The 16,279-nt window shown below is 43.8% G+C and overlaps 1 protein-coding gene across 1 annotated transcript in view; it reads right to left on the reverse strand.

Moving 5' to 3' along the window:
- Positions 1-1,577: 1,577 nt before the first annotated feature.
- Scg3 (secretogranin III) overlaps positions 1,578-16,279 on the reverse strand; it is a 42,232-nt gene continuing 27,530 nt past the window's right edge. Inside the window, 2 exon segments of the mRNA NM_053856.2 lie at positions 1,578-2,131; positions 10,149-10,229. Of these exon segments, the coding sequence (NP_446308.1) occupies positions 2,013-2,131; positions 10,149-10,229 (200 nt within the window). The 3' untranslated portion in view covers positions 1,578-2,012.

The following is a 16,279-nucleotide window of genomic DNA, read 5'->3' on the forward strand; positions in this document are numbered from 1 at the left end:
CTCGTGTTTATGGTGGCAGCAAACAAGTTTCAGGAACCTAACGTTTGTAGCCTTTTTCCTTCTGGTGATTTTTATCTGTTTCTGTCATGCTGCCTGCTACTTTGCTCTCTGGCAAGTTAACATGGCTAAGTCAAGTCCGATTTAGATAACTGGAGTCTAGCATTAAGTTCTGACCTTGTTTTTGAACAGTGTGCGAATGCTCTTGGCTTCTTAACTATATGAATATTTCTCTTTATTGAGTGAGCAATAGATGCCTGAAAACTCAAAAAAAAGTAGAAAATAAAAAGAAATGTAAGTAGGGAGTAAATTGTTGATAAGTTCAATTGTGTGTGTGTGCATATGTGTGTGCCTGTTTGTGTGTGTATCTCTGTATGTGTGTGTGTATATGTGTGTGCCTATGTGTTTCTGAGTATTCGTGTGTGTGTGTGTGTGTGTGTGTGTGTGTGTGTGTATGGGTGTATGTGTGTCTGCATGTGTGCATGTGTGTGTGTGTCTGGGCGTACGTGTTTGTGTCTGTCTGTCTGTTGTACAGGACTTTTAATCCAGCAACATGGCTGCTCTGGCAAATGATCACACCCAAAGATGTGAAATGGCTGGAATGCAGACATACCCTGGATTACAGTATGATCTTTTTGGATACCTTTAATCCCTAATAGTGAAGGTAAGGTTAGTTTGTAGAAGGAAGCAGCCCTGTTTGAAAGTGACATCTAATTGAGGGGTCCACAAAGTGATGAGTCAGGGAAAGATTTGACAGAATGAGTCAGAGATAGGACAAACTGACCTCATATAAAGAGCAGTAAGAGAGACAAAAAGAAGGGGTGGCGTAGTGTGTGTATATGGATATTTTACTGGGACAGTTTTACAGAGACAGGTTACAGAGTGAGTAACCTAGACACAGGTGAAGACAGAACCTGTGAGAATGAGAGGGAGCCAGAAGATTAGAACATATCGCCAAAGTTAGGAGGAGGCCAGGCAGAGCAATTCAGTCAGAAGCCAGGAGAAGCTAGATTGAATCAGTGATTTTGGAAGATTGATTTTACTAAGGCTGGAAGTTTCCAGACTTAGGCTTAGGGGTAGAACAGAGAAGAAACACTCTGGGCTCAGCCTGAGCCATGAATTCACATGGCCTGGGTGTGGCTCTCATTTCATCACTTCATCTGAGGAAATAAAAGCAACATTTACTCTCTGTGTGTGTCTGTGCGTGTGCGTGTGCATGTACCCAGTCCTAAGGATTAAATTCTGGTGTTTATACAAGCGTTCGGCCACTGCTATACTCCCGGGCTAAACTCAGTGACTCTTTTTTTTTTCCCCACCCCGCCCCCTCAGTGATTCTTATACCCCTTTTCAACCTCCTCTTTTGTGACATTGGGTTTTACAGGAAAGGGAAAGGGAGGGGAGAAAGTGGTATAATTCTATTTCAATTAAAAATTTTTTTCCCGGGGTTGGGGATTTAGCTCAGTGGTAGAGCGCTTGCCTAGGAAGCGCAAGGCCCTGGATTCGGTCCCCAGCTCCGAAAAAAAGAACCAAAAAAAAAATTTTTTTTTTCCAAAGCAGCTGTTTTTCAGAGCATCAAAGTTATGAAGAGACGTGGGTTTATTTCCGTGCCCAACAGAGAACTACTGGAAACAGCATCAAATAACAAACATCCAACGATGTGCTCAGGTGTCTAGCATGCCGAAACAGGGCTTACGACAGTGGGAAGTAGGTTCAGATGTATGTTCAACCCATCAGAGTCTCTTCCAGAACAGCATATCTCTGATTATAAAATGTAAATCCAAGAGGAAATAAGGATTAAGGATTCTACATAGAAAAACCGAGGCTCTTTACAACTTTACCTTTCATAAGGTGTTTATGGCAAGAGAGCTCTATTTTACTCATTTCTAAGGGATTAACTACTATAAAGTCAGCACATCCTAAGACTCCTGGGCTGATAAATCTTTAACCGCCGAATTAGATTTTAAGCTATATTGTTTTTGCTGGAACAGTTGGAAGGCTCAGGTTGCCTGCCGTTTTCACAGGCTGCTGTAGATGCGTTTGATGGCGTTGGCTTCTTCCTTATCCAGGATGCCTTTCTCCACATAAGCATCAGCCTGTTGGTTGATGAAGTCCCTCATCTTTGAAAGGTCGTAATCTAGAAAATATCATTAGAGTACTGTGAGCAAAGAGCAAGAAGAGAAAAAACATCCCATCCCAATGTTTATCGTTAAGAGACGTCTTGTGTAGTAAGTGGATTCCCAGCCTTCATCTTCACACTGAAGGACAGGAAGTTCTTCTGGGTTTGGGTCATAATGTGCTGTTCAAAGTGTTTCTGGGCACCATATTATCTCTCCACCACAATCCTGGGGAATCTACCCTCGCATGTGACCAACAGAGAAGAAAGCTCATAGGCCAGGGCTTAGCAAATTTTAATGTATGTGCAGCACCTGAGGCTCATGGAGAGTTGTTCACACTAAGGAGCTGCTGCTGCTGAATTAGGAATGAATGGTCAGTGTCTTAGCTAGACACTACAACAAGGCAACTCTTATAAAAGGCAACATTTAATCGGGGCTGGCTTACAGGTAGATCAGAAGGCACCAGGAGAGATACTGTCTTCTGCAGGGACCAGAACTTAAGCACTAGGGGCCCTCCCCCAGTGACACACTTCCACCAACAAGGCCACACCTACTCCAACAAGGCCACACCTCCTAATAGTGCAACTCCCTATGAACCTAGAGGGTCATTTTCAATCAAACCATCACAGGCACCGTGCCCAGTTTTTCTTTCCCTTTGGGGAGGCAGTGGCAGGAGGGTCAGAAGTTCAATGCCATCTTCAATTATTTAGCAAGTTCGAGGCCAGCTTTGGCTACCTGAGGCCTTGTTTTGAAAAACAAAATCCAAGAAGTGTGTGGTTTAACAGAAATGCCCACCAGAAGCTCACGTATTTCAGCACTTGATCCCAGCTGCTGATGCTTAGGTCGTTGAACTTTGAGGTGATGAGGCCTTGCTAGAGGGAATCTGTCACAGGGCAGGCTTTCAGCATTGATCGCCCTGCCTTACTTGAGGGTCTATTCATTTTCTGTTTTCTATGAGTGGGTGAAATATGATTAACCGGCTTCCTGCTTTAGCTCTCTGCTACCATGCATCTCTTGATTCTTCTTCTGGAGTTGTGAGCCTAAATTAGCTCCTTCTGTAAGTTGCTTTTGGTCGAGGTATTTTAACCCAGCCACAGAAAAGTCAACAACACAGTTATATAAGATCTTGTCATCATTCTCATTACCACATCACACAGATTTTTCCTTTCCCGGGTTTTAGAATGAGATTTAGGTCCACCAGGCCCCTCACAAACAGGGGCGCAGCAGAGGCTAAAGGTCAGAACTATAGTTTCCTGTATACACAGCTGCAGCCATGGCATGACTGAAGCACCTGGACCTCCACAGGCATTGAGAGACACCCACCGCACACATGCCAAGCAGAACATATATGGAGGCTGAAGGGGGCAGAGCTCACTACCATGTGGTGCCCTTACTCTTTGGAGGCAGAAGAAAGCACCAGAGACAATACACTCTGATGTTTTCTCCCATTCCCTTTCCTCTGCATACACCAGGGTTCCGGGCTTTCCTGGGTGGGTAACTCTGGAACAGGACAGGATGGGGAACAGCGCAGTGCTGGCTAGGACCTGAAGTCTGATACAATGGTGAAGTGATGATGTAAACCCTTCAAAGCTGTGTGTCTGCAATTTGCACCTGCTTTGGAGTGCAGTTTGGTACATGATGAATTTCTTTAATACTAAGAAGACCATTTTAATTTTAGAGTCTCCAAATGGCTTGGTGGCTTTAGTGGTACATCAAAAGATGCATTTTTAAGAAAAAAAACTTTTTTAAAGATTATTTCTTAGATATAAGTACACTGTAGCTGTCTTTAGACACACCAGAAGAGGGCATCAGATCTCATTACAGATGGGTGAGCCACCATGTGGTTGCTGGGATTTGAACTCAGGACCTCTGGAGTGCTCTTAACCACTGAACCATCTCTCCAGCCCAAAAGATGCATGTTTAAACAGTGACAGATTTGATGAAATATTGCTTGTGAAAATTTTTTTGTACGTGTATATGTATATATACATGTTTGAATGTGTGTGGAAACTCCTAAGTGAGTGTGCATATGTGTATGCATGTTTGCATGTGTGTGGGGAGTGTGCATATGTGCTGATGTTGGCTGTATTTTTTTTCTTCATTTAGAATGAGCACTTCCTTTGGCCCACGCCTTTATTAATTCACTTATTTATGTTCTGTGGTACAAGAGAGTAAACCCATCCTGCCCATTTACCAGGAAGCTACATATCTCAATATCCCCAGCTGTTTCTTCTTTCCTTGTCTTTTTTGAGGCAGGTCAAATACCATACCCAGTCAAAAACCATGGGCCTTGAACTCACTATGTAGCCTAATCTGGCCTGGAACTCATGGTGATCCTCCTGCCTCATACTTCCAAGTGCTGGCTGGGATGTGAACTCTCACAGCAGGCTCAGTGCCTCACCTAATTGCATCGAGTGGTCCCAGGGAGTGACTGATCAGTGCTAGTGCTTGTTCTTCAGTCTAGGATGCTGCACAGTGACAACATCCACTAACGCACATTTCTCCAAACATATGCAGAGTGGCATGCGACTACTTGGAAACGATCTATGATCCAAATGACTGAAAAGCTTGAGAGGCATTGCTCTGCGGCTGCACTGGCTGAACACCCCCTGGGCATCACTCTGGACCTCTCCCCTGAACACCCCCTGGGCACCACTCTGGACCTCTCCCCTGAACACCCCCTGGGCACCACTCTGGACCTCTCCCCTGAACACCCCCTGGGCACCACTCTGGACCTCTCCCCTGAACACCCCCTGGGCACCGCTCTGTCTGCTTCCTCTCCTCACAGCTCTGGGGCTTCTCCTCCCTCTTCATTTCCTCTGCTTGCTGGTGTTTCAGTCTCATCTTTTCTGCTCCAGATCTTGGCTTCCTCTTGCCTTCCTGGGCCTGATTTTTCAGTCCATAACCACACTACTGCTGGCTGCTTTGCTTTTGAGAACAAATTAGCTTTTAATTTAGGCTCCTAATTTAGGTGTTGCTAAAACCGTCTTGTTCCATTATGGACTGTACAATGGCTCCTGGCCTCCTGCTGTCAGTTCCCGTACCTGTCATCTGCCCCTCCTCACAGGCATGCAGGTTCCTGGGGGAAATACACAGCTCTAGTTCTGGGAACACAATAGCCTCTTGCCCACTCATTGATTGTACCACTCGTTTATTGCTTCTCCGTCCCTAGGAGCTTCTTCCTCCCTGCAGCCCTGCCCGCAACCAGCTGTGCTGCCAGGAAGACCCACTCTATCCTCTTGGCTCCTCAGTGCTCCTGCGCCTAAGTAGGACACATACGGAGCAGACTCATGGTATCAGGGCCCCAGGATACACAGGATGCTGCCTTTTTGTGTGTGTACGGTGGTGGTGGTGGTGGTGGTGGTGGTGGTGGTGATGGTGGAGGTGGAGGTGGTGGTGGTGGTGGTGGTGGTGGTGGTGGTGATGGTGGAGGTGGAGGTGGTGGTGGTGGTGGTGATGGTGGTGGTGGTGGTGGTGGTGGTGGTGATGGTGGAGGTGGTGATGGTGGTGGTGGTGGTGGTGATGGTGGTGGAGGTGGAGGTGGTGGTGGTGATGGTGGTGGTGGTGGTGGTGATGGTGGTGGTGGTGGTGATGGTGGTGGAGGTGGAGGTGGTGGTGGTGGTGGTGGAGGTGGTGGTGGTGGTGGTGATGGTGGTGGTGGTGGTGGTGGTGGTGGCGGATGCTGCATCTTCTTCCTTTCCGTCTTTGAAACTCTGACTAGGGTCTGGGTCTTCGTGAGTGAGGTATTCCCTCTGTGACCACAGAATATAACCCAGCAGGCACTCATGAAATAACTGTTTAAAATACTCCAAGAGCCAGACGAGGTGTCTCCCACCTGTAATTCCAGCAACGAGGAAGCTGAGGCAGGAGGATTGCAATGGTTTTGACAACAGCCTGGTGTATAAAGCAAAACCCTATCTCAAAATAAACAAACAAAACCAAATAACAATGACAACAGCCAACTGAAGGAGCGGGTGGAGGGAAGATGGGGTAGGCGAAGTCTCAAAATCTGATCTCTATTCAAGATGGTTGCTGGAAACATGGGGACAGTACATTGTTTGGCATTTTTTTATAATAAAATAAAAAGAAAATGCTTTGAAAAGTTGATTTGAATAAAAAGAAGTGAAGTTTCATATCCACACAATAAGAACTATACAAACCAAACCCATGGCCAACCTCATACTAAACAGAGAAAACCTGAAAACATTAATTCTAACATGTAGAATGAGATAGGGTGAACATTCTTATCCACTTTCATTCAATAGTTTTTTTATAATCACAGAACAATAAAGCAAGATAAAAAAGCAACAACAACAACCCAGAAAAGATAGAAGTGAAGTTATCCCTATTTCAGAAGACACCATAAACACTGCGCCATTACTCTCAGATCTGATAAACATTTCAACCAAACAATAGGACTCAAACTCAACGCGCAAAAAGGAGTAGCCTGTCTATGGCATAACAACCGTACCGAGAAGGAGACTAGGAAAGTAACCCACTCTTTACAGCTTCAAAGACCAACCAACCACAACAGCTACAAGGGAGGCATGGCAGTGCACACTTTCCACCTCTGCACTAGAGAGGCAGAGCGGGCAGGTCTAGGACAGCCTAGATTACATAGTGGGGTTCAGGTCAGCCAGGGATATTTTGATATTTTGTCTAAACAAACAAACAAGCGAAAACCCTTAAGACAATAACAAAAGAAACAGACAAAAGTCTCATCACTTAGGAGTAAACCTAACCTAAGTAACCAAGGAAGGGAAAGAAACCAGAAGATGGAAAGGTGTCCTGTGCTCATGGACTGGAAGAGTTAGTATTGTGAACATGGCTATGCTACCAAAGGTGGTATACAGAGTTAATGCAATCCCCATCAGATTCCAATGACAGTTTTCACAGAACTAGAGAAAAATCTTAAAAAGACCTGAAAAACAAGCAGAAAGACAATGCTGGAAACATAAAACCTGACCTATTACATTATAGAGCCATGATGGCAAACATGGGGTGGTACCAATACAAAAAGAGAGATGGAGACAAATAGAATATAGAATACAAAGCCCAGATATGAACGCTACAGTTCCAGTCACCCAATTTTTGATAAAGGCATTCACAACATACACTGGGGAGAAGGTAACCCCCTTCAACAAATGGTGCTGATAAAAACTGGATTTCCACAGAAATTATATGTATACTTATAACCTTGCCACACATATCAATTCAAAATGATCAAAGATCTTTTAAAAATCGTTTACTACAATGATTTTAGGTGTGTGAATGTTTTGTATAGCACGGAGGTCACAGGAGGTCATTGGATCCTTTGGAATGGAGTTATGGCTAGTTGAGAGCTAGCATGGGGGTGCTGGGAATTGAACCTCGGTCCCCTGCAAGAGCAGCAAATACTTTTAAGTATGGAGCCATTTCTCTAGCCCCAGATCAAAGATCTTAATATAAAACCTAACAAAACTGCTAGAGAAAAACAGCGAAAGCATTTCCAGATACAGGCCATGTACAAGAACTTTCTGGAAAGTATTCCAGTGCTACGAGAAACACCTCTGGAACATGACAAGTGGGATCACATGGCACTAGGAAGTGTCTATAAAGTGATCACTGGGGTGAAGAGACAAACAGGATGGGAGCACGTCTTTGTCAACCATACATCAGACAGGAAGTTAATACCTAGACGATAGCGAGAGCTACAAAAGTTAAACATAAAAAATCTAAATCATGGCAGCTGGGGGATGGATCAACTGGTAAAGTGCTGGCCAGGCAAGCATGAGGACCTGAGTTCAGAGCTCAAACAGCAATTCGGAGAGCTAGGTGTGATGGAGCACACCTGTATCCCAGTGCCGGGGAGGCAGAGACAGGCAGGTGGTGTTTTGTTTGAGACAGGGTCTCACCAAAAGTGAACTGGCTATCTTGGGAACTAACTCGGGGCCTCAAGCACAGAGATCCATCCATCTTGCCTCTCGAGTGCTGAGATTAAAACTGTGTGCCTCCACGCTGGCTGTGGTAGACAGCGTCTTGAAGTTCATGAGCCAACCAGTTTTGCCAACTGGCTAGGTTCCGGCTCAATGAGAGAGTCAGTGAGGTGGCTCAGCCGGTAAAGGTGCTTGGTGTTAAGCTTGGCTACTTGAGTTTGATCCCCAGAACTGCACAGTGGCAGAAGAGAGCTGACTCCTGCAAGTTGTCCTCTGATCTCTAGAGACCTACCATGGCATCATGTAGACCCCCTCAAGCTTAATAAAAAAAATAAATCGAAAAGCAGTTGTGGGAGACACCTGATGCAACCTCTGGCCTTCCACATATCCACGTGTGCAAATGCAACCACAAACCAAAATCATTCCGTCACTAAACGGGCAAGTGGGCTGAACAGTCAGTTTTTCTCTTTTGCTTGTTCCTTTGCTGTTTCGAGACAAAGTTTCACTATTTAACTCTGGCTATCCTGGAACCTACTACTTAGACCAGGCTGGCTTCAAACACACAGAGATCCAAACAGGCAATTCTTAAAAGGAGCACGGGGGTCTGGAGAGATGGCTCAGTGGTTAAGAGCACTAACTGCTCTTCCAGAGGTCCTGAGTTCAAATCCCAGCAACCACAGGGTGGCTCACAACCATCTGTGATGGGATCCGATGCCCTCTTCTGGTGTGTCTGAAGACAGTGACAGTGTACTCACATAAAATAAATAAATAAATCTTTAGAAAAGAAAGAAGCAGCACAAATGGCCAATGAAAACTTGACCGTACGTTTTACATCTTCAACTATCTCTCCCCAGTCAGAGTGTCTAACAATAAAAAGAAATAAAAAAGTGTTGAGGATTTTTGGGAAGAAGTTATGAATTGCTGAGGGAACACAGACCTTTGCATCACTGTGAAAACCAGCATTGTGCTTTCTCAAAAACCTTAGATAATGTCCTTTGAATATGAACCCCAAAGTGAAGATGTGTGGGTCATATGGTGGTCCTAAGTCCTGCCACAGGGATACGTGAACATGAATGTTTACCACTGGACCATTCACAGGAGCTAAAAGAGTATTCAGTCTAGATGCCCATTAACAGATGAGTGGATAAAAATGTGGTTCATATGCATGATGACATTTTATTCAGCTGTAAAGAAAAATGAAACTATAAGATTTGCAGGGAAGTGAATGAAACTGAAGATCACTGTATTAAGACCCGGAAAGATAAGTAGTATGTTTTTTTCTCAGATGCATGTTCCTTGATTTTAAAGTCTTATAACTTTCTCTCCATCCCCCTCCCTCTCCCCCTCCCTTCCCTCCTCTTCCCTCCCCTCCTCTCTCTCTGTCTCTCTGTCTCTCTCTGTCTCTCTCTCTTTCTCTCTCTGTCTCTCTGTCTCTCTCTCTGTCTCTTTCTCTCTCTCTCTCTCTCTCTCTCTGTGTGTGTGTGTGTGTGTGTGTGTGTGTGTGTGTGTGTGTGTGTGTGTGTAAGGGTATGAAACTAGAAAGGAGAAAAAGAGATCTTATGGGAGACAAGGGAACAAGGGTAGTGGAATATATGTGACCAGAAAGTAGGGTGGAGCTAGCAAAGGAGAGGACGAGCAGGAGGTGGGGAGAGGCAAGAAATGGAGGAGGTAGGGCGAGAGAACAATAAGAACGAAGCATTTTGAAAATGCTACGATAAAACCCATTACTGGGGTTGGTGTAGTGTGGTGTTACTTGATCTTAATTTCAGAACTAGGGATGCAGAGGCAGGTGAAACTCTGTGAGTTTGAGGCCAGTCTGGTCTGCTCGGAAAGTTCCGGGTTAGTCAAAGGTGTACATTGAGACCTTGTCTCAAAAAACAAAACAAACAGGTAGACAAAACCATTTCTCTCTACAATAAGTTAAAAAAATGAAACAAAACAAACAAATGAACAAACAAAAAAACTGAAAGAGAAGTAGGGGTTATATTCCCCTTGATACCTGAGAGTCTTTGAGTTTGAGAGGAGACTTTCACTCAGTCATTTTGACCTCAAGGATTGTAGATAAAAAGAACTCTGGGAAAATGGGTAGAGTTTGTGATGCATGACCTCATCCAGCCCCTACCTTCTTTGTTGCCCTTCTTGTTGTGCTTCTTCAGCCACTCGATGTTTTTTCTAATGGCTTCCAAGTAGGCTTCTGTTTTCCCTGGAAAAGGCAAGAGAGTCAGGTCAAACACACAGAAAATTTCCCTATACCTCTTTGTAGACACACGTGCACACACATGCTCATGTGTAGGGAGTTTTCAATAAGAATGCTTTTGAATAAGATTTCAGACCGTTGGTAAGGATCAAGGTTGGTTAGTTACACCCCACACAAATTTAGTTTGATGTCTGCTTAGGCTCTTAAAAAATGTGGGTGCTGGGAACTGAACTCAGGTAAACTGGGTAATCTCTTCAGCCTCTGCTCAGACATTTTGATTCCATTTGCAAGATAAGAGGATTCTTCTGGTTCTTAGATTGGGTGATTTCAGGTTAGGGATTCTTCTGAGGAGCAGTCTCAAGTCAGAATGGTAGATATTTATCACCTCCATCTTTTGAAGGTTCAAAATCTCGAGCTGTAGTGTAAGTACCATTTATAACCCTAAGCCAGTTTTGAGAGGCAATAAGTCAACACTTGGATGAGAAAGTGGCACCAGGCCTTTGGTTTGGTCAACAACCTTTTGAGGCAACCATATTATCACCCTTTATTTCACAGATGAAGAAGTTGCACAAAGAAAGTAAAGCAGTATCATATATACACACACATATATGTATACATACACATCATATATACATACATATGTTACATATGTACACACACACACACACACACACACACACACACACACACACACACAGTTAGTTCTAGAGTCAGGACTGAACTTGGGGGAATCTGATGACAGTTCATGCACAGTGTATCACTGCCTGAAGATCCGTCAGGGTTCTAGTTTCCACAACAGCATTTAAGAGGATGCTGAAGAGCTTTCTTCCTGGCCTGAAGCCCATGCAGACTTCACTACTATGACCTCATGCTATCAGGTTCCCAGTGAAGTGCTGAGAAATGTCTATGGAAAAGGATAAATGGACCATAAAAAAGATTTGCCACAATTTTCAGCCCCAATTCACCATCCTCACCTATGCAGGGGGGGGGGGCTTTGGTTTCAATGGCTTGTTTTCATGGATGTAAGACAATGGAGCTGGCAACACAGCCCAGTGGGTTATAGGCACTCGATTTAAAAACCCGATGACCGGAATTTAATACCAAGAGCCAATGGGAAGTGGGAAAGGAGAACTGGTGCTTGGAACGTTTTCTCTGATCTCCATACACATGCTCACACCTGCTCTCATAAATACAATAGTAATATGTTAAAAAATTAAGTAAAAAAGTCCAACCATGTACAAAACAATGTCCCCTGGTTAGTGTTAATCATTCGGTATACTCTACATGGACACGCCGCTGTCTGTTACTTCTTGGTGAGATAACCAATAGGATTTGGAAAATTTAAGACAAGGTCTCTCCTGATTGGTCCCTGGAACTTTCTACATTGATAAAGTTGTTCTCCACTGTGTGGCTATCTTTCTGCCTCTGCCTTCTGTGTATCGAGATCATGGTATGAGTTACCATGCTTCCTTCTGGATTTAATAATTTAGTAGTATAGTAATTTCTATATTAAGTAACCGTCCCAGATGAGGCATTTTGAACAAGGAAAGAAACTTCGGTGCAGTGTAGACTATTTCAAACTTAATTTTCCTTGTAAAGTGTTTAAATCAAGTTACTGACCCTCATATGATTTATTTTAATAATTAGATAACAATTTATCATTAGCATATTAGATAACTAGAACTTCTGAACCTTTTGAGTGTATCTTAATACATTCTTCTTTTAAAAACTTTTATAATAATTTAAAGCATTCTTTGGATACCACATTACAGTGGGGAAAGCTTATGTAGGAAAAAGAAAATCAATGCTTACTACTTAAAGACTACATTTAAAAGACTGGATTAGGAGCTCTCTGCTCCCAGACCCCATGGGAGAGAGACCTCACTGCATGGTCAGGTGGGCACTCCTGAGGCTGCAGAGCAGAAGAGACCACCAACACTGCCCACCCCTGTCCACATCCCTGGCCCAAGAGGAAACTGTATAAGGCCTCTGGGTTCCCGTGGGGAAGGGCCCAGGAGCGGCAGGACCCCTGCGCCTGAGACACCACCGGAACCTGAAGGAACAGACCGGATAAACAGTTCTCTGCACCCAAATCCCGTGGGAGGGAGAGCTAAACCTTCAGAGAGGCAGACACGCCTGGGAAACCAGAAGAGACTGCACTCTGCACACATCTTGGACGCCAGAGGAAAACACCAAACGCCATCTGGAACCCTGGTGCACTGAAGCTCCCAGAAACGGTGGGCGCAGATCTTCCTGGTTGCTGCCGCCGCAGAGAGCTCGAGGGCAGCACCCCGTGAGTGAACTTGAACCTCGGGACCACAGGTAAGACCAACTTTTCTGCTGCAAGTGACCTGCCTGGTGAACTCAAGACACAGGCCCACAGGAACAGCTGAAGACCTGTAGAGAGGAAAAACTACACGCCCGAAAGCAGAACACTCTGTCCCCATAACTGGCTGAAAGAAAACAGGAAAACAGGTCTACAGCACTCCTGACACACAGGCTTATAGAACAGTCTAGCCACTGTCAGAAATAGCAGAACAAAGTAACACTAGAGATAATCTGATGGCGAGAGGCAAGCGCAGGAACCCAAGCAACAGAAACCAAGACTACATGGCACCATCGGAGCCCAATTCTCCCATCAAAACAAACATGGAATATCCAAACACACCAGAAAAGCATGATCTAGTTTCAAAATCATATTTGATCATGATGCTGGAGGACTTCAAGAAAGACGTGAAGAACTCCCTTAGAGAACAAGTAGAAGCCTACAGAGAGGAATCGCAAAAATCCCTGAAAGAATTCCAGGAAATCATAAATAAACAAGTAGAAGCCCATAGAGAGGAGTCACAAAAATCCCTGAAAGAATTCCAGGAAATCATAAATAAACAAGTAGAAGCCCATAGAGAGGAGTCATAAAAATCCCTGAAAGAATTCCAGGAAAACACAATCAAACAGTTGAAGGAATTAAAAATGGAAATAGAAGCAATCAAGAAAGAACACATGGAAACAACCCTGGACATAGAAAATCAAAAGAAAAGACAAGGAGCTGTAGATACAAGCTTCACCAACAGAATACAAGAGATGGAAGAAAGAATCTCAGGAGCAGAAGATTCCATAGAAATCATTGACTCAACTGTCAAAGATAATGTAAAGCAGAAAAAGCTACTGGTCCAAAACATACAGGAAATCCAGGACTCAATGAGAAGATCAAACCTAAGGATAATAGGTATAGAAGAGAGTGAAGACTCCCAGCTCAAAGGACCAGTAAATATCTTCAACAAAATCATAGAAGAAAACTTCCCTAACCTAAAAAAAGAGATACCCATAGGCATACAAGAAGCCTACAGAACTCCAAATAGATTGGACCAGAAAAGAAACACCTCCCGCCACATAATAGTCAAAACGCCAAACGCACAAAATAAAGAAAGAATATTAAAAGCAGTTAGGGAAAAAGGTCAAGTAACATATAAAGGCAGACCTATCAGAATCACACCAGACTTTTCACCAGAAACTATGAAGGCCAGAAGATCCTGGACTGATGTCATACAGACCCTAAGAGAACACAAATGCCAGCCCAGGTTACTGTATCCTGCAAAACTCTCAATTAACATAGATGGAGAAACCAAGATATTCCATGACAAAACCAAATTTATACAATATCTTTCTACAAATCCAGCACTACAAAGGATAATAAATGGTAAAGCCCAACATAAGGAGGCAAGCTATAACCTAGAAGAAGCAAGAAACTAATTGTCTTGGCAACAAAACAAAGAGAAGAAAAGCACACAAACATAACCTCACATCCAAATATGAATATAACAGGAAGCAATAATCACTATTCCTTAATATCTCTCAACATCAATGGCCTCAACTCCCCAATAAAAAGACATAGATTAACAAACTGGATACGCAACGAGGACCCTGCATTCTGCTGCCTACAGGAAACACACCTCAGAGACAAAGACAGACACTACCTCAGAGTGAAAGGCTGGAAAACAACTTTCCAAGCAAATGGTCGGAAGAAGCAAGCTGGAGTAGCCATTCTAATATCAAATAAAATCAATTTTCAACTAAAAGTCATCAAAAAAGATAAGGAAGGACACTTCATATTCATCAAAGGAAAAATCCACCAAGATGAACTCTCAATCCTAAATATCTATGCCCCAAATACAAGGGCACCTACATACGTAAAAGAAACCTTACTAAAGCTCAAAACACACATTGCACCTCACACAATAATAGTGGGAGATTTCAACACCCCACTCTCATCAATGGACAGATCATGGAAACAGAAATTAAACAGAGACGTAGACAGACTAAGAGAAGTCATGAGCCAAATGGACTTAACGGATATTTATAGAACATTCTATCCTAAAGCAATAGGATATAACTTCTTCTCAGCTCCTCATGGTACTTTCTCCAAAATTGACCATATAATTGGTCAAAAAACGGGCCTCAACAGGTACAGAAAGATAGAAATAATCCCATGTGTGCTATCAGACCACCACGGCCTAAAACTGGTCTTCAATAACAATAAGGGAAGAATGCCCACATATACGTGGAAATTGAACAATGCTCTACTCAATGATAACCTGGTCAAGGAAGAAATAAAGAAAGAAATTAAAGACTTTTTAGAATTTAATGAAAATGCAGGTACAACATACCCAAACTTATGGGACACAATGAAAGCTGTGCTAAGAGGAAAACTCATAGCGCTGAGTGCCTGCAGAAAGAAACAGGAAAGAGCATATGTCAGCAGCTTGACAGCACACCTAAAAGCTCTAGAACAAAAAGAAGCAAATACACCCAGGAGGAGTAGAAGGCAGGAAATAATCAAACTCAGAGCTGAAATCAACCAAGTAGAAACAAAAAGGACCATAGAAAGAATCAACAGAACCAAAAGTTGGTTCTTTGAGAAAATCAACAAGATAGATAAACCCTTAGCCAGACTAACGAGAGGACACAGAGAGTGTGTCCAAATTAACAAAATCAGAAATGAAAAGGGAGACATAACTACAGATTCAGAGGAAATTAAAAAAATCATCAGATCTTACTATAAAAGACTGGATTAGGAAGGTTAAAGGTATTTTGAGGGCCTGAGAATGTAGTTCAGTTCATAGAGTGTTTGCCTAGCATGGACAAAGCTCTAGGTTCTCTCTGAAGCACCACACAAGCCAGGTTTGACAGACCATACCTATAATCTTAGCATTTGGAAGGTGGAGGCAGGAGGATCTGGAATTCAAGGTCGTCCTCAGTTTCCTAGAGAGTTCAAAGCCAGCCTGGCATATATAAGACCGTGGAGGGGAAAGGGGAAGATGGGCTTGGCAGCTCACAACTTTAACTCCAGCACAAGGAGGTAGAGGAGAGGGTAGGGGTAGGGCGGGGGGGGGGTTGGGTGGGGCAGGGCAAATCTCTGTGAATTTGAGGCCAGATGGTCTATACCTTGAGTTCCAGGACAGCCAGAACTACCTAGTGATACACCACTTAAACACACACACACACACACACACACACACACACACACACACAGCATGATTCTTTACCTCTGGGCCCCCCTCTTACAGATTCATTCTTATTTTATGTGTACTGAGTGGTTTTCTGCATGTACGCAAGTGCACTGTGGGCCTGGTGCCCGAGGAAGCCCGAGGAAGCCCGAGGAAGCCCGAGGAAGCCAGAGGAGGGTGTAGGATTCAATGGAACTGGAGTTACATGATGGCTATGAACTGCCTTGCTGGAAATGGCCTCTGGGTATTCTGAAAGAGCAGGGAGAGCTCTTAACCGTTGAGCCCCCATGCCTCCCTTCACTCACAGATGATAACAGGACAGCTCTCCACTGATAGAGAATAAAATGACGTCAACACTTTTGCTTCCTCACACATGTCCACACAGTCCCCTGGGTGGTTTGCCTTGCTGTCCATTGACAAATGCTGATAATTAGCATACTCAGGGGTGAGGAATGAAGCCTCAGGATTATTGATAAATAATCCTGAGGTGGCTCTAATGAGTGGTGAAGTCTGGCAGCTGGTGCCATCAGTTAAGGAGCCCGCCACACATTT

This window comes from Rattus norvegicus, chromosome 8, assembly GCF_036323735.1.
Source record: "Rattus norvegicus strain BN/NHsdMcwi chromosome 8, GRCr8, whole genome shotgun sequence".
NCBI classification, from domain to species: Eukaryota; Metazoa; Chordata; class Mammalia; order Rodentia; family Muridae; genus Rattus; species Rattus norvegicus.